Source organism: Bombina bombina, chromosome 7 (assembly GCF_027579735.1).
Source record: "Bombina bombina isolate aBomBom1 chromosome 7, aBomBom1.pri, whole genome shotgun sequence".
Classification (NCBI taxonomy): Eukaryota; Metazoa; Chordata; class Amphibia; order Anura; family Bombinatoridae; genus Bombina; species Bombina bombina.
In genome coordinates, this window is record NC_069505.1 from 367,736,769 (window position 1) to 367,759,498 (window position 22,730).

The 22,730-nt window shown below is 40.7% G+C and overlaps 1 protein-coding gene across 1 annotated transcript in view; it reads right to left on the bottom strand.

The window, feature by feature from the left end:
• DCAF1 (DDB1 and CUL4 associated factor 1) overlaps positions 1-22,730 on the bottom strand; it is a 638,093-nt gene that overhangs the window by 35,605 nt on the left and 579,758 nt on the right. Inside the window, exon 22 of the mRNA XM_053721062.1 lies at positions 19,743-19,844. Within this exon, the coding sequence (XP_053577037.1) occupies positions 19,743-19,844 (102 nt within the window). The remainder of the gene's footprint in view (positions 1-19,742; positions 19,845-22,730) is intronic.

Genomic DNA, 22,730 nt, shown 5'->3' on the forward strand with positions numbered 1-22,730 from the left:
ACATTCACTGCACGCTGAGAGGAAAACCGGGCTCCAACCTGCTGCGGAGCGCATATCAACGTAGAATCTAGCACAAACTTACTTCACCACCTCCATAGGAGGCAAAGTTTGTAAAACTGATTTGTGGGTGTGGTGAGGGGTGTATTTATAGGCATTTTGAGGTTTGGGAAACTTTGCCCCTCCAGGTAGGAATGTATATCCCATATGTCACTAGCTCATGGACTCTTGCTAATTATATGAAAGAAATAGATAATTTTGCTTTATATGTTGTTTTTTCTCTTACATTGTGCAAGATGTCCCAATCTGATCCTGCCTCAGAAGTTTCTGCTGGAACATTGCTGCCTGACATCGGTTCTACCAAAGCTAAGTACATTTGTTGTAAAATTGTAGAAATTATTCCACCGAATGTCATTTGTAATAGTTGTCATGATAAACTTTTACATGCAGATAGTGTTTCCATCAGTAATAGTACATTGCCAGTTGCAGTTCCTTCAACTTCTAATGTGCATGATATACCTGTAAATTTTAAAGAATTTGTTTCTGAATCTATTATGAAGGCTTTGTCTGCATTTCCACCTTCTAATAAACGTAAAAGGTCTTTTAAAACTTCTCATTCAGTTGATGAAATTTCAAATGACCAACAACATAATTTATCCTCTTCTGATGAGGATCTATCCGATTCAGAAGATCCTTCCTCAGACATTGACACTGACAAATCTACTTATTTATTTAAAATAGAGTATATGCGTTCTTTATTAAAAGAAGTGTTAATTACTTTGGATATTGAGGTAACCAGTCCTATTGACGTTCAGTCTAATAAACGTTTCAATGCTGTTTTTAAACCTCCTGTGGTTTCTCCAGGGGTTTTTCCCATTCCTGAGGCTATTTCTGATATGATTTCTAGGGAATGGAATAAGCCAGGTACTTCTTTTATTACTTCTTCCAGGTTTAAAAAATTGTATCCTTTAACAGCAAAATCTATAGAGTTTTGGGAAAAAATCCCCAAAGTTGATGGGGCTATTTCTACTCTTGCTAAACGTACCACTATTCCTATGGAAGATAGTACTTCCTTTAAGGATCCTTTAGATAGGAAGCTTGAATCTTATCTAAGGAAGGCCTATTTATATTCAGGTCATCTTCTCAGACCTGCTATTTCTTTGGCTGATGTTGTGGCTGCATCAACCTTCTGGTTGGAAAATTTAGCGCAACATGAATTGGATTCTGACATATCTAGCGTTATTCGCTTACTGCAACATGCTAATCATTTTATTTGTGATGCCATTTTTTATATTATCAAAATTGATGTTAGATCCATGTCTTTAGCTGTATTAGCTAGAAGAGCTTTGTGGCTTAAGTTTTGGAATGCTGATATGACATCTAAATCTAGATTACTATCTCTTTCTTTCCAAGGTAATAATTTATTTGGTTCTCAGTTGAAATAATAGAATCCAACTATCACTGGGGGAAAAGGAGTTTTTTTTTTGCCTCAGGATAAAAAACCTAAGGGTAAATATAAGGCTTCTAACCGTTTTCGTTCCTTTTGTCAGAATAAGGAACAAAAACTCAATCCTCCCCCCAAGGAATCTGCTTCCAATTGGAAGCCTTCCTCAAATTGGTATAAATCCAAGCCATTTAGGAAACCAAAGTCAGCCCCTAAGTCCGCATGAAGGTGCGGCCCTCATTCCAGCTCAGCTGGTAGGGGGCAGATTAAGGTTTTTCAAGGATTTTTGGATAAAGTCTGTCCAAAATCATTGGATTCAGAGCATTGTCTCTCAAGGGTATCGAATAGGATTCAGAGTAAGACCTCCTGTGAAAAGATTTTCTCTCTCACGCATCCCTGTAAATCCAGTAGAAGCTCAGGCTTTTCTGAAGTGTGTTTCAGACCTGGAGTCTTCAGGGGTAATCATGCCAGTTCCTCCTCAGGAACAAGGCTTGGGGTTCTATTCAAACCTATTCATTGTACCAAAGAAAGAAAATGTATTCAGACCAGTTCTGGATCTAAAAATTTTGAATCGTTATGTAAGAGTACCAACTTTCAAGATGGTAACTATAAGGACTATTCTGCCTTTTGTTCAGCGAGGACATTATATGTCCACAATAGACTTACAGGATGCATACCTTCATATTCCGATTCATCCAGAACACTATCAGTTTCTGAGATTCTCTTTTCTAGACAAGCATTACCAATTTGTTGCTCTTCCATTTGGCCTAGCAACAGCTCCAAGAATCTTTTCAAAGGTTCTGGGTGCCCTACTATCTGTAATCAGAGAACAGGGTATTGCGGTGTTTCCTTATTTGGACGATATCTTGGTACTAGCTCAGTCTTTACGTACTGCAGAATCTCACACGAATTAACTAGTGTTGTTTCTTCGGAAACATGGTTGGAGGATCAATTTACCAAAAGTTTCTTGATTCCTCAGACAAGGGTCACCTTTTTAGGCTTCCAGATAGATTCAGTGTCCATGACACTGTCTCTAACAGACAAGAGACATTTAAAATTGGTCGCAGCATGCCGGCACCTTCAGTCTCAGTCATTCCCTTCAGTGGCTATGTGCATGGAAGTTTTAGGTCTCATGACTGCAGCATCGGACACGATCCCCTTTGCTCGTTTTCACATGAGACCTCTACTGCTTTGTATGCTGAATCAATGGTGCAGGGATTATACAAAGATATCACAATTAATATCCTTGAATCCCAATGTACGACACTCTCTAACATGGTGGATAGATCACCATCGTTTGGTTCAAGGGGCTTCTTTTGTTCGGCCAACCTGGACTGTGATCTCAACAGATGCGAGTCTTTCAGTTTGGGGAGCTGTTTGGGGATCTCTGACAGCACAAGGGGCTTGGAAATCTCAAGAGGCGAGATAACCAATAAATATTTTAGAACTCTGTGCAATTCTCAGGGCTCTTCAGTTCTGGCCTCTGCTAAAGAGAGAACCGTTCATTTGTTTTCAGACAGACAATATCACAACTGTGGCTTATCAGTGTGGGACTCACAGTCCCCAAGCTATGAAAGAAGTATCTCAGATTCTTGCTTGGGCGGAATCCAGCTCCTGTCTAATCTCTGCGGTACATATCCCAGGTGTAGACAATTGGGAGGCGGATTATCTCAGCTGCCAGACTTTACATCCAGGGGAGTGGTCTCTCCATCCAGATGTGTTTTCTCAGATTGTTCAGATGTGGGGTCTTCCAGAGATAGATCTCATGGCCTCTCATCTAAACAAGAAACTTCCCAGATATCTATCCAGGTCCAGGGATGTTCAGGCGGAAGCAGTGGATGTGTTGACACTTCCTTGGTGTTATCCTTTTTACATCTTCCCGCCTCTAGTTCTTCTTCCAAGAGTGATCTCCAAAATCATCATGGAACAGTCTTTTGTGTTGCTGGTGGCTCCAGCATGGCCACACAGGTTTTGGTATGCGGATCTGGTTCGGATGTCCAGTTGCCCGCCTTGGCCTTCCGTTACGGCCGGACCTACTATCTCAAGGTCCGTTTTTCCATCAGGATCTCAAATCATTAAATTTGAAGGTATGGAAATTGAACGCTTAGTTCTAAGTCATAGAGGTTTCTCTGGCTCAGTGATTAATACTATGTTACAAGCTCGTAAATCTGTTTCTAGAAAGATTTATTATAGAGTTTGGAAGACTTACATTTCATGGTGTTCTTCTCATAAATTGTCCTGGCATTCTTTTAGAATTCCTAGAATTTTACAGTTTCTTCAGGATGGTTTGGATAAGGGTTTGTCTGCAAGTTCCTTGAAAGGACAAATCTCTGCTCTGTTTTATTTCACAGAAAGATTGCTATACTTCCTGATATACACTGTTTTGTACAGGCTTTAATTCGTATTAAGCCTGTCCTTAAGTCAATTAATCCTCCTTGGAGTCTTAATTTGGTTCTGAAGGCTTTACAGGCTCCTCCATTTGAACCTATGCATTCTTTGGACATTAAACTACTTTCTTGGAAAGTGTTGTTTCTTTTGGCCATCTCTTCTGCTAGAAGAGTTTCTGAGTTATCTGCTCTTTCTTGTGAGTCTCCTTTTCTGATTTTTCATCAGGATAAGGCAGTTTTGCGGACTTCTTTTCAATTTTTACCTAAAGTTGTGAATTCTAACAACATTATTATTATCGGTTATTTGTAGAGCGCCAACAGATTCCGCAGCGCTAACATTAGTAGAGAAATTGTTGTTCCTTCCTTATGTCCTAATCCTAAGAATTCTTTGGAGAGATCCTTACATTCTTTGGATGTGGTAAGAGCTTTGAAATATTATGTGGAAGCTACTAAAAATTTCAGGAATACTTCCAGTCCGTTTTATTTTCTGGTCCTAGGAAAGGTCAGAAGGCTTCAGCTATTTCTTTGGCTTCTTGTTTGAAACTTTTGATTCATTAAGCTTATATGGAGGCGGGGCAGGCCCCGCCTCAGAGAATTACAGGTCATTCTACTAGATCAGTCTCCACTTCATGGGCTTTTAAGAATGAAGCTTCAGTTGATCAGATTTGCAAAGCGGCAACTTGGTCCTCTTTGCATACATTTACTAAATTCTACCGTTTTGATGTATTTGCTTCTTCGGAAGCAGTTTTTGGTAGAAAAGTTCTTCAGGCAGCTGTTTCAGTTTGATTCTTCTGTTTTTGATTTAAGTTTTTTTCTTTCAAAATGAAAATAAACTTTTTTTTTGGGTTGTGGATTAATTTTTTCAGCGGAATATGGCTGTTTTTATTTTTATTCCCTCCCTCTCTAGTGACTCTTGAGTGGAAGAGCCACATCTTGGGTATTGATATCCCATATGTCACTAGCTCATAGACTCTTGCCAATTACATGAAAGAAAACATAATTTATGTAAGAACTTACCTGATAAATTAATTTCTTTCATATTGGCAAGAGTCCATGAGGCCCACCCTTTTTTATGGTGGTTATGATTTTTTTTGTATAAAGCACAATTATTTCCAAATTTCCTTTGTTGATGCTTTCGACTCCTTTCTTTATCACCCCACTGCTTGGCTATTCATTAAACTGAATTGTGGGTGTGGCGAGGGGTGTATTTATAGGCATTTTGAGGTTTGGGAAACTTTTCCCCTCCTGGTAGGATTGTATATCCCATATGTCACTAGCTCATGGACTCTTGCCAATATGAAAGAAATGAATTTATCAGGTAAGTTCTTACATAAATTATGTTTTTTTTGCACGTTATAGGGCAATATGTACAAGTAGCACTTTGCTATTTCCAAACCATTTTTTTAAATTAGCGAGTTACACTGTAGCACTGATATCTGTCAGGAATCCCTTAACCCTTCACATGTATATATTTTGTTTAGTAGAGAACCCAAAGTATTGATCTAGGCCCATTTTGGCATATTTCATGCCACCATTTCACCGCAAATGCGATCAAATAAAAAAACAAAAAAAAACCCAACATAATTTATGTAAGAACTTACCTGATAAAATTATTTATTTCATATTGGCAAGAGTCCAAGAGCTAGTGACGTATGGGATATACAATCCTACCAGGAGGGGCAAAGTTTCCCAAACCTCAAAATGCCTATAAATACACCCTTCACCATAAATTATGTTTTCTTTCATGTAATTGGCACGAGTCTATGTGCTAATGACCTATGGGATAGAAATACACAAGATGTGGAAGTCTACAGAAGAGTCACTAGAAAGGGAGGGATAAAATAAAAACAGCCATTTTCTGCTGAAAAAAAAATAAATCCACAAAAAAAATAAGTTTTTCTCATAAATTTAAAGAAAAAAACTAAAAACATAAGCAGAAGAATAAAAACAAACAGCTGCCTGAAGAACGTTTCTACCAAAAACTGCTTCAGAATAAGTAAATACACCAAAATGGTTAAATTTAGTAAATGTATGCTTTGCAAATCTGATCAACTGAAGCTTCATTCTTAAAAGCCCAAGAAGTGGAGACTGGTCTAGTAGAATGAGCAGTGATCCTCTGAGGCGGGGACTGTCCCACCTCCAAATAAGCTTTATGAATCAAAAGCTTTAACCAAGATGCCAAAGAAATGGCAGAAGCTTTCTGACCTTTTCTAGAACCAGAGAATACAACAAATAGACTAAAAGTCGTCCTGAATACATGTATATTGAAAATATGTTTCTATTCAAAAATGCAATAAATCTATGTGCATTTATATTTTGGAGGTATAAGGTTTTAAGGTTCTTTTAAAATGGTACTTGACCCCTCATAAACTGACCAAGATATATCCTACGGCCTCTCCACAATGTTGGAGAGAATGTGGACAACTGGGTTCTGACATTCACATATGGTGGTCATGTCCAAAGATAGCCCACCTATGGAGGGAAATATTTTCACTGCATTCGGACTTAGGCATGCCTCTCCCCATGACCCCGGCTTTGGCCCTCCTCCATATAGTACTTCATTATCTCCAGAAACCCCAACAAATTTTGGGGCCACAATCCTGACAGCAGTTAAGGTGTGTATTGCTAGGTCCTGGAAACAATTGGAGGCTCCAAGTTTAGGTCAGATTACTCAACTCATTGATTACCTAGCCTCTATGGAAAGGGGCTTCTTTAACGGGTTTGACCGCCTAGACAAATATTGGACAATTTGGAGCAAATGGTTTCTTAAACCCCCCTAGATGCCCCAGACTTCCTCTTAGCCACCCAAACTCATCTGCCACCCAGAACCATCTGTATTATGCCTTTCCCTTTCCTCCCCTGAACCTCTCATCCCAATCCTCCCCCCCCTTTTTTTTTTCTTTCCCTTTCCTCTCCTCTTTGCCTTCTTTCCTTCTTCTGTTTCTCTTCTTCATTGGCCTCTTTTTCTTTCTTATCTTTCTCTTCAGTATCTAGAGACATATCCTCTTTAATCTATAAATTTGGATCTTGATTGGGGAAATTCCCCTTACTGTTTATCCCTGATCATTACAATCTACTTGACTGCTTTTGTTTTCTCCCCCCATTGGGTGGGTATACATATCCGGTAGCACCCATGGGGATCTGATAAAATTGTTAACACTGTTAAAATTGCTTCAAAGTACTTTGTCTCTGTATTGGTGATATTGTATTTCCTCAATAAAAACATTTTGCAAAAAAAAAAAATCAATAGGCGATACTCTCTTCACATCCCTCTGACAAACACTGTACTCTGAGAGGAATTGGGCATCAAAATGCTGAGAAGCGCTTATCATAAAAGAAAAATCAAGCACAAACTTACTTCCCCACCTCCATAGGGAGGTAAAGTTTGTAAAACTGAATTGTGGGTGTTGTGAGGGGTGTATTTATAGGCATTTTGAGGTTTGGGAATCTTTGCCCCTCCTGGTAGGATTGTATATCTCATACGTCACTAGCTCATGGACTCTTGCCAATTACATGAAATAAAGTTCACTTTTTCACAAACTTTAGGTTTCTCACGGAAATTATTTACAAACAGCTTGTGCAATTATGGCACAAATGGTTGTAAATGCTTCTGTGGGATTCTCTTTGTTCAGAAATAGCAGCCATATATGGCCTTGGCATTGCTTTTTGGTATTTAGGCGGCCGTTAAATGCCGCTGCGCACCACACGTGTATTATGCCCAGCAGTGAAGGGGTTAATTAGGTAGCTTGTAGGGTTAATTTTAGCTTTAGTGTAGAGATCAGCCTTCAACCTGACATCCCACCCCTTGACACCTCCCTTACCACTCTCAAACAGCTCTCTTCCCTCCCCCACCTCACTATTGTCACCGCCATCTTTAGTACTGGCAGAAAGTCTGCCAGTATAAAAATAAAGTTTTTTTTTTTTTTAAATGATATATTTTCTGCAGTGTAGGATCCCCCCCTTACCAGCCAACCTCCCTGAGCCCCCCAAACAGCTCTTTAAACCTCCCCCCACTATTTGCCACCATTTTGGGTACTGGCAGCTGTCTGCCAGTACCCATTTTGCAATAAAATTGTGCTTTTTTTTTTACTGCTATTCCCACTTTTTCTGAAGTGTAGCTGCCCTCCTCATATATAGAGGTTTAAACATTATAAAGTATATTAATAGAACTATGTTGGTTATAACAATGTTGGTTGTGCAAAGCAAGGTGAATGGGTAGTGAAGACTTTATATATCTTTTTAAACAACATTTTTGGAGTAGACTGTCCCTTTCATATTTAGGATAAAATGTTATCTCAGCAGCCCAATCCAATTAAAGGGACAGTATACTGTAAAATTGTTTTTCCCTTAAAGGGACAGTCAACACCAGAATTTTTGTTGTTTTAAAAACAATTTTAAAACAATCCTACCAGGAGGGGCAAAGTTTCCCAAACCTCAAAATGCCTATAAATACACCCCTCACCACACCCACAATTCAGTTTAACGAATAGCCAAGTAGTCAGGTGATAAAATAAGGAGTAAAAAAAACATACAAAAAGAAACTGGAAATATAATTGTGCTTTATACAAAAAATCATAACCACCACAAAAGGTGGGCCTCATGGACTTTTGCCAATATGAAAGAAATGAATTTATCAGGTAAGTTCTTACATAAATTATGTTTTCTTTCATGTAATTGGCAAGAGTCCATGAGCTAGTAACGTATGGGATAGAAATACCCAAGATGTGGGAGACCACAGAAGAGTCACTAGATAGGGAGAGCTGAAAAAATTAAATCCACAAAAAAATAAGTCTCTTATAAATTTCACATAGATTTCAAGAAAAAAACTTAAATCATAAGCAGAAGAATCAAACAGACAGCTGCCTGAAGAACTTTTCTACCAAAGACTGCTTCAGAAGAAGCAAATATATCAAAATGGTAAAATGTAGTAAATGTATGCAAAGAAGACCAAGTTGCTGCTTTGCAAATCTGATCAACCGAAGCTTCATTCTTAAAAGTCCAAGAAGTGGTGATTGATTTAGTAGAATAAGCTGTAATTCTCTGAGGCGGAGACTGTCACGCCGCTAAAAAAGCATTGTGAATCAAAAGCTTTAACCAAGATGCCAAAGAAATGGCAGAGGCTTTCTGACCTTTCCTAGGACCAGAAAAAACAACAAATAGACTAGAAGTCTTCCTGAAATCTTTAATAGCTTCGACATATTTCAAAGCTCTTACAACATCCAAAGAATGCAAAGATCTTTCAAGAGTATTCTTGGGATTAGGACACAAGGAAGGAACAACAATTTCCCTACTAATGTTGTTAGGATTCACAAGCTTAGGAAGAAATTTAAACGAAGTCCGCAAAACAGCCTTATCCTGATGGAAAATCAGAAAAGAAGACTCACAAGAGAGAGCAGACAATTCAGAAACTCTTCTAGCTGAAGAGATAGCCAAAAGAAACAACACTTTCCAAGAAAGAAGTTTAATATCCAAAGAATGCAAAGCCTTCAAAACCAAATTAAGACTCCAAGGATGAGAGATTGATTTAACAACAGGCTTGATACGGACCAAAGCCTGAACAAAACAGTGAATATCAGGAAGTTTAGCAATCTTTCTATGAAATAAAACAGAAAGAGCAGAGATTTGTCCCTGCAAGGTACTTGCAGAAAAACCTTTATCCAAACCATCCTGAAGAAACTGTAAAATTCTAGGAATCCTAAAAGAATGCCAAGAGAATTTATGAGAAAAACACCATGAAATATAGGTTTTCCAAACCCGATAATAAACCTTCCTTGAAACAGACTTACGAGCCTGTATCATAGTATTAATCACTGAATCAGAGAAACCTCTATGACTAAGTACTAAGCGTTCAATTTCCATACCTTCAAATTTAGGGATTTGAGATCCTGATGGAAAAACAGCCCTTGAAAAAGAAGGTCTGGCCTTAAAGGAAGTGGCCAAGGTTGGCAACTGGACATCCGGAGAAGATCTGCATACCAAAACCTGTGAGGCCATGCTGGTGCTATCAGAAACACATGTGATTGTTCCATTATGATCTTGGAGATCACCCTTGAAAGAAGAACTAGAGGAGGAAAAATGTAAGCAGGTTGGTAAAACAAAGGAACTGCTAACGCATCCACCATCTCCGCCTGAGAATCCCTGGACCTAGAAAGGTACCTGGGAAGCTTTTTGTTTAGATGAGAAGACATCAGATCTATTTCGGGGAGACCCCACATCTGTACAATCTGACAAAATGCATCTGGATGGAGATACCACTCCCCTGGATGTAAAGAATGACAACTGAGATAATCTGCTATCGCAGGAATTAGACAGGAGTTGGATTCTGCCCAAGAAAGTATCACTAAAGGACTGAGAGTCCCCCCTTGATGATTGACATATGCCACAGTTGTGATATTGTCTGTCTGAAAATGAATTAATAATTCTCTCTTTAATAGCGGCCAAGCCTGAAGAGCCCTGAAAATAGCACTGAGTTCTAAAATATTGATTGGTAACCTCGCCTCTTGAGGATTCCAAACTCCTGTGCTGTCAGAGACCCCCAGACAGCTCCCCAACCTGTAAGACTTGCATCTGTTGAAATCAGTCCAGGCAGGACGAACAAAAGAGGCTCCTTGAATAATCAGATGATGGACTAACCACCAGGACAGAGAGAGTTGAACGTAAGGATTTAAGTATATCAACTGTGATATCAGAGTATAATCCCTGCACCATTGATTCAGCATGCAAAGCTGCAGAGGTCTCATATGAAAATGAGCAAAGGGGATCGCGTCCGATGCTGCAGTCATGAGACCTAAAACTTCCATGCACATAGCCACTGAAGGGAATGATCGAGACTGAAGGTTTCAACAGGCAAAACACCCCATTTCATTTGTCTCTTGTCTGTTAAGGACAGAGTCATGGACACTGAATCTATCTGGAAACCTAAAAAGGTGACCCTTGTCTGAGGAATCAAGAAACTCTTTGGTAAATTGATCCTCCAACCATTTGTGTGAGATTCTGCTAAATGAAAAGACTGAGCTAGTACCAAGATATTGTCCAAATAAGGAAACACCGCAATACCCTGCTCTCTGATTACAGATAAAAGGGCACCGAGAACCTTCAAAAAGATTCTTGGAGCTGTTGCAAGGCCAAATGGAAGAGCAACAAACTGGTAATGCTTGTCTAGAAAAGAGAATCTCAGAAACTGATAGTGGTCTGGATGAATCGGAATATGAAGATACGCATCCTGAAGTCTATTGAGGACATGTAATGACCTTGCTGAACAAAAGGTAGAATAGTCCTTATAGTCACCATCTTGAAAGTGGGAATCTTACAAAATGATTCAAAAACTTCAGATCCGGAACTGGTCTGAAAGATTTTTCCTTCTTCGGGACAACGAATAGATTTGAATAAAAACCCAGACCCTGTTCCAGAATTGGAACTGGTGCAATCACTCCTGAAAGCTCTAGATCTGAAACACACTTCAGAAAAGCCTGAGCTTTCACAGGATTTGTTGGAACGTGAGAAAGAAAAAATCTTCTCACAGGAGGTCTTATTCTGAAACTTATTCGATACCCCTAAGAAACAATATTCTGAATCCAATGATTCTGAATGGAACCTGCCCAAACGTCTTGAAATAATTTTGAAATGCCCCCCCACCAGCAGAACTGGATGGAGGGCCGCACCTTCATGCAGTCTTGGGGGCTAGCTTTGGATTCTTGTAAGGCTTGGATTTATTCCAACTCGAGGATGGCTTTCAATTGAGTCTTTAGGGGAAGGAGTGTTTTTCTGTTCTCTATTTTGACGAAAGGAACAAAACCGATTAGAAGCCTTAGATTTGCCTTTAGACTTTTTATCTTAAGGCAAAAAAACTCCCTTTACCCCAGTAATAGTGGAAATAATAGAATCCAACTGGGAACCAAACAAACAAATGATTACCCTGGAATGATAGAGATAGTAACATAGATTTAGATACCATGTCAGTATTCCATTTGAGCAATAAAGCTCTTCTAGCTAAAATAGCCAAAGACATAGATTTAACATTAATCTTGATGATATCCAAAATAGCATCACAGATAAAATGATTAGCATGTTGAAGCAAACGAACAATGCTATGCAAATCAGAGTTTTTTCTCCGTTGTGCTAAGCTATCCAATCAAAAAGTTGATGAAGTCGCAACATCAGCCATAGAAATGGCAGGTCTGAGCATATAGTCAGAATGCAAATAAGCTTTCCTTAGATAAGATTCAATCTTCCTATCTAAAGGATCCTTAAAAGAGGTACTATCTTCCAAAAGAATAGTAGTATGTTTAGCAAGAGAAGAAATAGCCCCATCAAAACTCTAATCTAGCCCCTAGCAAAGGATACAACTTTTTAAACCTTGAAGAAGGAACAAAAGAAGTACCAGACCTAGACCATTCCATAGCAATCACATCAGAAATAGCATCAGGAACAGGAAAAACCTCAGGAGTAGTCACAGGAGGTTTATAGACAGAATTTAAATGTTTACTGGATTTATTATCAAGAGGACCAGACTCCTCAATATCCAAAGTTATTAACATTATTATTTTATCAAAGAACGAATATATTCAATCTTAAAAAGATAAAATGATTTATCAGTGTCAATGTTTGAAGTAGGATCTTCTGAGTCAGAGAGATCCTCATCAGAGGAGGATATATCAGTATGTTGCCGGTCATTACAAATTTTATCAGTATTATGAGAAGTTTTAAAAAAAAAAAAAAAAATGATGCTTACCTGATCATTTCATTTCCATTGAGGGGAGAAGAGTCCACGGCTTCATTCATTACTATTGGGAATTAAGAACCTGGCCACCAGGAGGAGGCAAAGGCACCCCAGCCAAAGGCTTAAATACCTCCCCCGCTCTCATCCCCCAGGAACAGTAGGAGAAATATCAGGGTAAAAAAGGTGCCAAAAGATGAATAAATTTAGGGCCGCCCAATGGAAATATGTAAAACTTTGTAAAAGTGTGTAAGGAGGACCAGGTAGCCGCCCTACAAATTTGCTCCATAGAGGCCTCATTCTTGAAGGTCCAAGACGAAGCCACAGCTCTAGTCGAATGAGCCGTGATACTCTGAGGAGGCTTATGTCCCGTTGACTCATAAGCCATACAAATCAAGCTCAAAGACAAAGAAGTAGCAGAGGCCCTTTGCCCCATGCGCTTCCCAGAATACAACACAAAAAGAGATGTAGACTGTCTGAAATCCTTTGTAGATTTAAGACAGTCTACATCCCTTTTTGTGTTGTATTCAAGGCACAAACCACATCCAGGTTATGAAGTAACCTCTCCTTTGAAGAAGAAGGGTTAGGACACAAAGGAGGAACAACTATTTCCTGATTGATGTTACGGTTAGACACCACCTTGGTGAGAAACTTCAACCCAGTGCGAAGTACAGCCTTATCCGCATGAAGCACCAGAATAGGAGGATCACATTGCAAGGCAGCTAGTTCAGATAATCTGTGTGCCGATGCAATAGCCAACAAGAAGAGAACATTCCAGGACAGAATCTTAATGTCTATGGAATGCATATGTTCAAATGGAAGTTTTGATCCAGAAATGCAAATCTTAGGAACCTGAAGTGGTCCCTGTGGATTGGCACATGAAGGTAGGCGTCCTTCAAGTCTATAGTCGTCATGAACTGTCCCTCTTCTTAGGTTCCGGAACCTCCAGAGTAGCAAGCACCTGCCGAAGCAGAAAGTGCAAATTCTCCATCCTAAACCTATAACCAGGCTCCTCCGCTGCTGGAGGTTTAGATGACACGGACTCCGACCCAGAAGGGGCCTCCTCTGAAGTTTCGGAGTGGGCCTTGTCCTCGTATAGAGCCTCTGGATCTTCTGCCGGCGAGGACAAACCCTGGGCCGGGCCGCTATGATAAACCCTACGCTTGCGCTTAGCAGAACATGGTAATGCATGGATCACTTTTGAAACCACCGATTCCAGTTAATCCGTAAAGTCTGACGGCCAACGAATCTCTCCCAAAGGAGTAACGGTTGGACACCGGGGCGCCGCATGTGCAATTGGAGATAAATGTAGGAAACGCACCTCCCGGGATGAAGAACCCTTAGAGGTGAACGGCTCAGTAGTACTAGACATCCATTTACATTTAGATGTTGTAACTTTATCAAGGAATGTGGAACATAGTTGAGCATAGTTTATCTACCAGAACCTCCTCACAATAAACACAGGAATGAGACATTGTTAAGGAAGGAGAGCCTTCCAACGTGTCAGAGTCCTCCATCGCTTGCGCGCTTGGTTAGCCTAACTTTATTTATTAAAAAGGCACCTTTATACCACCAATGGCCGGGGCACTCACCACCTCCTAGGACCCGGACTACAGAAACCGCTACATCTCCTGCGTCACAGATCAACAGGAAGGATAAATAGCCACACCCAGTCACATGGAATGCCTGGCAGGACCGCCCCTGCACTAAGGAAAAATTTGCCAAAAAATGGCTGCGCAAGTTTCCACACGTAACCTGAAAGTTCCACACATTGCCAGAGCCTCATCTCGCACATAACGCAGCAATGACACAATAAATAATATCATGTATAAACCCCCCTGTTCAATAATCCCCCTTCCAGGAATATTAACCCTTGATTCTGTAAAGATAAAAAGGCGCCACGCTGTGACCGTCTTCTATGTTATCATTATTAATAAAATATGAAACGATCTTACCAGAATCTACGTCGTGGAACAGGAACACAGCCCTTCAAATGTGACAGGTTAGTAGCCTCACTCCTGACATGGACTTGAGTGAAGAAAGCAGGCAGCGAAACTCGTCAATGCTGATTGCTTATGGAGCTGTTAATATGAGTCGGGATGGTTTCGCAGAAAGACTCTCCCTGCATCACTGAGAGGCTGACAGGACTACTTAAAACTCTAGTCCCACTGCGAAGAGTACTACACTCCATAAGAGACTACTCCGAAACTCCGGCACTCCTCTGCCATCCTCCTGTGATGAAAGGCAAAGAATGACTGGGGGATGAGGGAAGTGTGGGAGGTATTTAAGTCTTTGGCAAGGGTGTCTTTGCCTCCTCCTGGTGGCCAGGTTCTTAATTCTCACATGTAATGAATGAAGCAGTGGACTCTCCTCCCCTTTAGATGGAAAGACCTTTTACGTTTATTTGAAGGCGGTATAGCAGCCATAGCCTTCTGTATCGCTTCAGCAATATACATTTTCATATCAACAGGGATATCATGTACTTTAGATGTTGAAGGAACAACAGATACTGTACTAGCACTAATAGAAACCTTTTCTGCACGCAAAAGCTTATGACAACTATTACATACTACAGCTGGAGATATAATCTCCACTAGCTTACATCAGATACACTTAGCCTTGGTAGAACTGTGTTCAGGCAGCATGGTTCCTACACCAGCTTCTGAGACAGGATCAGATTGAGACATCTTGTAAAGTGTAAAAAAGAAAAAACAACATTAAACAGAAATATCTTATTTCCACATATAGCAGTTTCAGGAATAGGAAAAAAACATAATTTATGCTTACCTGATAAATTTATTTCTCTTGTAGTGTATCCAGTCCACGGATCATCCATTACTTATGGGATATTCTCCTTCCCAACAGGAAGTTGCAAGAGGATCACCCACAGCAGAGCTGCTATATAGCTCCTCCCCTCACTGCCATATCCAGTCATTCGACCGAAACAAGACGAGAAAGGAGAAACCATAAGGTGCAGTGGTGACTGTAGTTTAATTAAAATTTAGACCTGCCTTAAAAGGACAGGGGGGGCCGTGGACTGGATACACTACAAGAGAAATAAATTTATCAGGTAAGCATAAATTATGTTTTCTCTTGTTAAGTGTATCCAGTCCACGGATCATCCATTACTTATGGGATACCAATACCAAAGCTAAAGTACACGGATGATGGGAGGGACAAGGCAGGATTAAACGGAAGGAACCACTGCCTGAAGAACCTTTCTCCCAAAAACAGCCTCCGAAGAAGCAAAAGTATAAAACACCACAGTCCTCTTACGACCTCCATCTTAGTTGAGAGTTGCAAGAGAATGACTGGATATGGCAGTGAGGGGAGGAGCTATATAGCAGCTCTGCTGTGGGTGATCCTCTTGCAACTTCCTGTTGGGAAGGAGAATATCCCATAAGTAATGGATGATCCGTGGACTGGATACACTTAACAAGAGAAATATGCCCTCTGAGCATAAAGGCAAGGAGCATAAAGGAAGTGAGGTAAAATATTTTTTTTTGGCGCCAAGTATGACGCACGACGCAAAAGGAAGCTGAGAATTTTTTTGCCGCCAACAAACATCCAGAAATGACGCAACTTGCGTCATGACAAACACAATTTCGCGCCAAACAACCTAGCGTCAACTAAGATGCAGGAAATGACTAACTTGCATCATCACAGACATTCGCGCCCAAAAAAATTTTTGCGCAAGAATGACACAATAAATAACAGCATTTTGCGCCCTCGCAAGCCTAATTTGCCCGCAAGTTTTCCAAAGAAATAACAAGTCAAATTGAAAAAAAGACTATACCCCGGGAAAGACAAACTTCCTAAAACATGATTCCCATAACGAAACTGCTGGACTGCAAAGGAAAATACACATAGACCTGACTCATGGCAAATATAAGTAAAATACATATATTTAAAACTTTATATTAATACATAAAGTGCCAAACCATAGCTGAGAGGGTCTTAAATAATGATACATACTTACCGAAAGACACTCATCCACATATAGCAGATAGCCAAACCAGTACTGAAAGCTATCAGCAGAGGTAATGGTATATAACAGTATATCGTCGATCTGAAAAGGGAGGTAGGAGCTGAATCCCTACAACCGATAACAGATAACCCTTGAAAAGTTTTCCCACGAGGAAAACCATAAAATCAAATACGCGATACTCTCTTCACATCCCTCTGATAAACACTGTACTCAGAGGAATTGGGCTTCAGAATGCTTAGAAGCGCTTATCACAGAAGAAATCAAAAATCAAGCACAAACTTACTTCACCACCTCCATAGGAGGCAAAGTTTGTATCAATTGTCATATCCAACAAGGCAAACAACCCCAAAGTAAACCTAGAAATGCGAAACACATAGAAGGCTATATAAGTTTTAGTGTCTGCGGAGATGATTGCTTCAAGCCTATGCGGGGGCTATGCTATATTAATATATAGCTAATATAGCTAATATAGTCTAACTGCTTTGAGGAACATAGAATGCTAATGTAACAACTTAACATTATTTGAAACTGAACACAAAGGTAAGGGGGAAGAAACTCACAATCTGCGTGATAGAGGTCAAAGCAACCTACCAAAAGGTCATCTTAACTGAGTAATATATTTATAGCTCAGGATAGTAAATAGAACAGTTAATATGTACGACCTGTAGGTCACTGAGTCTAGTTCTCCTGACTGGAATAAAGAGTAACCTGTGTAAATTTTATTCACTATGAGTAATGAAAGACTAATCTTTTAATTAATTATATCTTATATTCATAAAGTAGGTTGATGTCATACTTAGTTACAAAGATGTAGGACCGCTCAATACAGTTCACAGATACTCCCTAAATAAGGGCTAGGGGCTATTAGTGGTCCCTCTGCATTAATATATACGCTGTGGTGCTAGTCCCAAAGAAACTATGTGCTTATCTAGATGAGGGCTCCCAGACTAGTGTGTGCCGCTAAATAGGGAGATATCAATAATATTAACTAAACATAGCATAGTCACTCTAAGTTAACTCACAGGAAACTACCTGCACCAAGGTTTGTCATGCATGATGGAGTTTCACAGTAACCAGTAAGGTTGTATAAATATGTAAAACATTCTAAAATCGAACTAAGCTATAATATCCATTAAGCAGGTGCTACAAGCCTATGTGGGAACTGTGCATTATAGAACATGAGTAAGCTTAGTCCCAAAATCGACATATTCTCATACAGTGTTCATCTTGAATATAGAGTCCCTAGACCCCGTACTAAATTACAGGCAGTAGTGCACTTAAGCAAACAGGTTGGTGTTATATGCGCTGTGATCCCCCTGCTTGTATTAAAAAACAAATTGCCAACTGGGTATTGGTCAGCATGTCCTCAGGCGACAAGTGGTATGTGTACCCACAGCAGAGAGGGTGCATCTAAAGTTCTGCGGTTGTTCTCCTAAACAAGGGTTAATAATGTCTCAGGCATCAGTGCCGTCATGAAGTAGGAGAGGGAAAAAAAATAAAGAGTCACCATGTAGGTTGTGCAGGGGCATAACAGCGGTACCAGAGTGATGATATATAGCCCCACAACAGACATGAAGAGTCACCCCACACCTGTCTTCCTGTAAGACTTATTCTGTTGAGGCATGTTCCCCCAGCAGTCCCCATGAACCTGTATACCCTGCACACATGGTGTCTTCAAGGAGCAACTACATTGCAGGCCACCGGAACAGCGTGAAGTGTGGGGTCCACTGTCTAGGCGAAGTGACGCCCGAACAACCAGCAGCCCGGGCCACACGCTTCCCCGGTCAAGAGTCCTGTCATCAATGGCCCTCGCAGCTGTTAGGTTTATCGGGCAGTCCCGGGTTCCTTCTGGCACAGGTGGGTCAATCTCCCCTCTCTGGGCAGAAACATGCGGTAGGCGATTACCCCTGTTATAGGCTGGGGCAGCTTCTAGGCGGGGGGCTATTCCTGAGGGAAAATGGCTGGCGGGAGGCTCCGGGGGGGGGTGATCTCACCTAAATCAGAAGCCGCGGTCTCTCGCTCCAGACACCCGACCCCAGCTCGATCCGGACTGCACGCTCTGCTAATTTGTATAAGCCGATCCAGCCGGCTCATTAGCTGGTGGCCATAATTTTCAAAGAGAGCCAGGATAGCCATGCGGTGATCTGCCATCTTCGTTACGGCTCTCAAAAGGCCCCAACGTGCTCCCAGCCGCTACTGCAGAACACCTATTATTTAGCTTCAGCAGTATGCTGTAGTTAATCTTTAGGGCCACCTGGCGTGTCTTATCTGGTCGGGCGGCAGGGATTTGATTCCCGATAATGTTATCACTTAATTGTATGTCCTCCGGCCCGGGGTAGGCCGCATCCCCAGTGTTTCCCAATTTCAGTCCGGTCCTGAAAGTCGGGCCGCTCTAAACTTGCACAAAAGCGCCCGAGATTTGACCCACCACTTCTTGGCCATATGTGGTATCCCACAAAGCTGGATAGTCAGTTCTTTGGCTGTTAAAACTTAGTTTAAAATATGTATTACTATGTTATGTACTAGGAGCTCTTGTTAATCACGTCCTCTCAGCTTGCTGGTTAGCTCCGCCCCCCATTTATAGGTATTTTGAGGTTTGGGAAACTTTGCCCCTCCTGGTAGGATTGTATATCCCATACATCACTAGCTCATGGACTCTTGCCAAATACATGAAAGAAATTAACATTTTATTACCCTATCTCTTCTATACCCCACTAGGAGTGTAATTTCTTCTGCTGGCTGTGTTTACACATCTTATTTATAGCTTGGACCTAAGGCCAGAAACTTTCATATTAGGTGGGGATACCACAGGCTAAATCAACTATTTCAAATGCCAATATAAGGGTAATGGAAATACTCGAAAACAACGTAATACACTCCAACAGGTAAAGTGGATCATTGGGAGCAAATTAAAGAGGAGAAAATGTTTGGTATATTTGTGTACTTTTAAAGGGACAGTTTACTCAAACTGCTTCATGGAATGGTATCACCTCTAGGTTTTCTTTTAGATTTATATATACATGAAAGAGAGCATAGTTGGGGAAAAAATTATGCTGACAAATTCCAATTGCTGCCGCACCTGCCTGTTGCTGGACAGAAAGACTGATTATTACTGTACTTAAGATAACGTCATCTCCTCCGTTAGTGTATATGAGAGCACACATGATAATTTTGAATAACTACAAACAGTAATGTGCAAATCAAACTTACATGATCTTCGTCCTCGTCCTCATCTTCTGCCAGCCTCTGTCTTCCAACCTCATACAGCCGGCACACAGTATCCATGTTTAACGCATCCATGGTGCCCTGATTCTAATAGAGGAAACATTTTTTTTTTCATTTTTTTAAAAACAGAAAAACAAACAAAAAAAACCCTATAATAATATAAAGCCTTTGGGTGAAACATGTTAGGGGAAGTGGGATTAATGGGGTCCTTATTTTAACAATAGTAGTAGTGGTTTCTTGGCCTGGCTAATTCAGCACTTTAATCATTTTTTGAAGCCTCTACAGCGGCAATCATTTAATTAACCTATCCCCACTGGTATTTTGATGCTTATTGACGCTGCTATTACAGCACAGGGCGTCACCATTTTCAGATAGTATAATGTCTTTAAATTAGCAGGAAACTGACTCAGCACATATGGATAATCAGTATGCCACTTGGTTACTATATGAAGCAATGAGCTTACGTAGTGATCTGTAAGAGCTTTACTATATTTATGATACTATGTTGCTCAGACAATCTAGCATTGCTAATTAAAGGGACACAAAACCAATTTTGTTTTCTTTCATGATTCAGATAGAGCATGCAATTTTAAGCAACTTTCTAATTTACTCATATTATACATTTTTCTTCGTTTTCTTGTTATTATTTAAAAAAGCAGGAATGTAAAGCATAGGAGGCGGGCCATTTTTGGTTCAGTACCTGGGGACGACTTGCTGATTGGTGGCTACATTTGACCACCAATCAGCAGGCACTATCCAGGTGCTGAACCAAACGTGGGGCGGTTTCTATGCTTTACATTCCTGCTTTTTCAAATTAAGATATTTTTATTATTATTATCGGTTATTTGTAGAGCGCCAACAGATTCCACACCGATATCAACAAAAATGTATAATCTGAGTAAATTAGAAAGTTGCTTAAAAGTGCATGTGCTGTCTGAATCATGAAAGAAAAAAAAATGTGTTTTATGTCCCTTTAACTGGTGGCATCTGACCAAGTACAGCTCTAAGAGCAACCAGTTTATTCCCAATACTTTGGGCATCTTGCTAAAAGGATTTCACATATATACAATATCTGTGCTACTTGCTTAATGAGAGATGGTCTTACCTGCTCCATTTTTCTTAAATTATAAAGATGGAACATACAATACTATTATCAGTATTTTCACTCCTTAGTTTATAGTGATTTGATTTACAATTCAATATATGGGTGGTTTATACTGATTTACTGCACCTTTGCTGAATGGTCACCCAAGTATCAATTGGTGGTTGGTAATTTAAACTTTCTGATAAAGTGTTTCATTCTCAGTGCTGAATAGTATACATTGTTATTTGAAACATATATTACTAATTATTCCAGTATTAACTGGGAATTCATTGGATCATATGAGTAATATAAGAACACTTGTTTTTAAATCCATTTTTAGTTGTTTTTAATAAAAGTTAAAGGGACAGTCCACACCAGGTGTATCAAGCTCATTATATCAGTGGGCCACTGGTCAAATGTTCTTCTCCCATGGTGACCAGAGTTAGTACTCTGTAACTAGTAATATATATTAGAAACTAGAAGTTACATTTACCCAAGTAGTAGTGCAGGGTAGGAGCTGTAGTCCACTATAGACATACACAGTGTGTATTTATCTTGTGAGTGCCAAGTGTTGTGATTATTCTGGAACTGAATAAAACTGACATTTATCCCAGCAGTGCATAATGGGGAGTTTACACTGGACAAATGCGTGTTTGTCTTTATATTTATCTTGTAAATGCCTATAAAGAACATCAACCTAATAAACAAGGGAGGGCCAGATTAAACTATTTTGAGGGCTGTACTTTGAGACCACTGGTCTACACCTTAGTCCCCTTTTTTCTCAGTGTCTGAATCACTTTTCTCGCTTTAACCTTTGCTAACATTATGACTGTGGTAAGCCTTGTTGTCTGCAGACTAAAGCCCAAATTGGCTCCTCCAAATAATGCAAATGGTAGGTGGAGATTGACTATTAAAAAATAATTTGCATAAAAAGGATGTTAAAGGGATATGAAAACCCCCCCCCCCCCCCCCAAGTTTCTCAGCAGTTTTGGGCTCCTCAGAGCAACTGCAATCTCAGCTTTGGCTTCCCTTGATTTCATCGGTCCACCTGATCTTGAAAGAGCTTGTCTCTGACCAACCTATCCCTCTCCGGCTGGCCCGGCTCCTGGAAATACTGGCCGGCACCCGCACCCTCCGGGACACTTTACCACAGGACGCTTCAAAGGCCCCTTGCCCCAGAGCTCCGCTCTCCTGGGGATTGGTACCCCGCGGGGAGGGCAAGAGGTGGGCAAATTGCCGGAGGTGAGCTCCATTGGGAACCAGGGTTTACAAGCCCTATTTAACAGACCACCCTTCGGCTGGCCGGCCCCATGGAACCGCCGTTCGCATCAGCTCAGATCCCCGGGACCCTTCATCACAGGTCGCTCCAGCGGTCCTTTTTCCCCAGAGTTTTGCACTCTGGGGAATTACTACCTCTGGGGAAGGACCAGAGGTGGGGTGATTTACAGGGGAGAGCTCTCTCAGGAACCAGTGGTTTCGAACCCCCCCATTATTGCCCCCTCTTACAATGACCTGCCCGGTGTACATTGGATAAGCCATAACTTCGACCCCCAGTCATGGATCAAGGCACTTTTGTGACTGAAGTAGCTGGGGGCCAGGTGCTTTCCAACGACACCCTGGAATGGCCGCCGCTCCCCAGGGATCACCCCAAATACCCGATCCTTGTACAGCTTGACATTGGGGAACAATGGACACAATGGAGGCGCCAGCCTGTCTGGAGGGGCGGGAATGGCGGAAGATGTGAGGGTCAGATAAGGCTTGCTATCAAGACCAGTTTTTGTATAAAATGTTGTGAGTTTTTACCAATAAAGTATACTTTGTGTTTTCACCTAAATGCTAGTCTGTCTAGTTATTTGGGTGGGCTCTGCTAGAATCACTTCCTCCGCTAC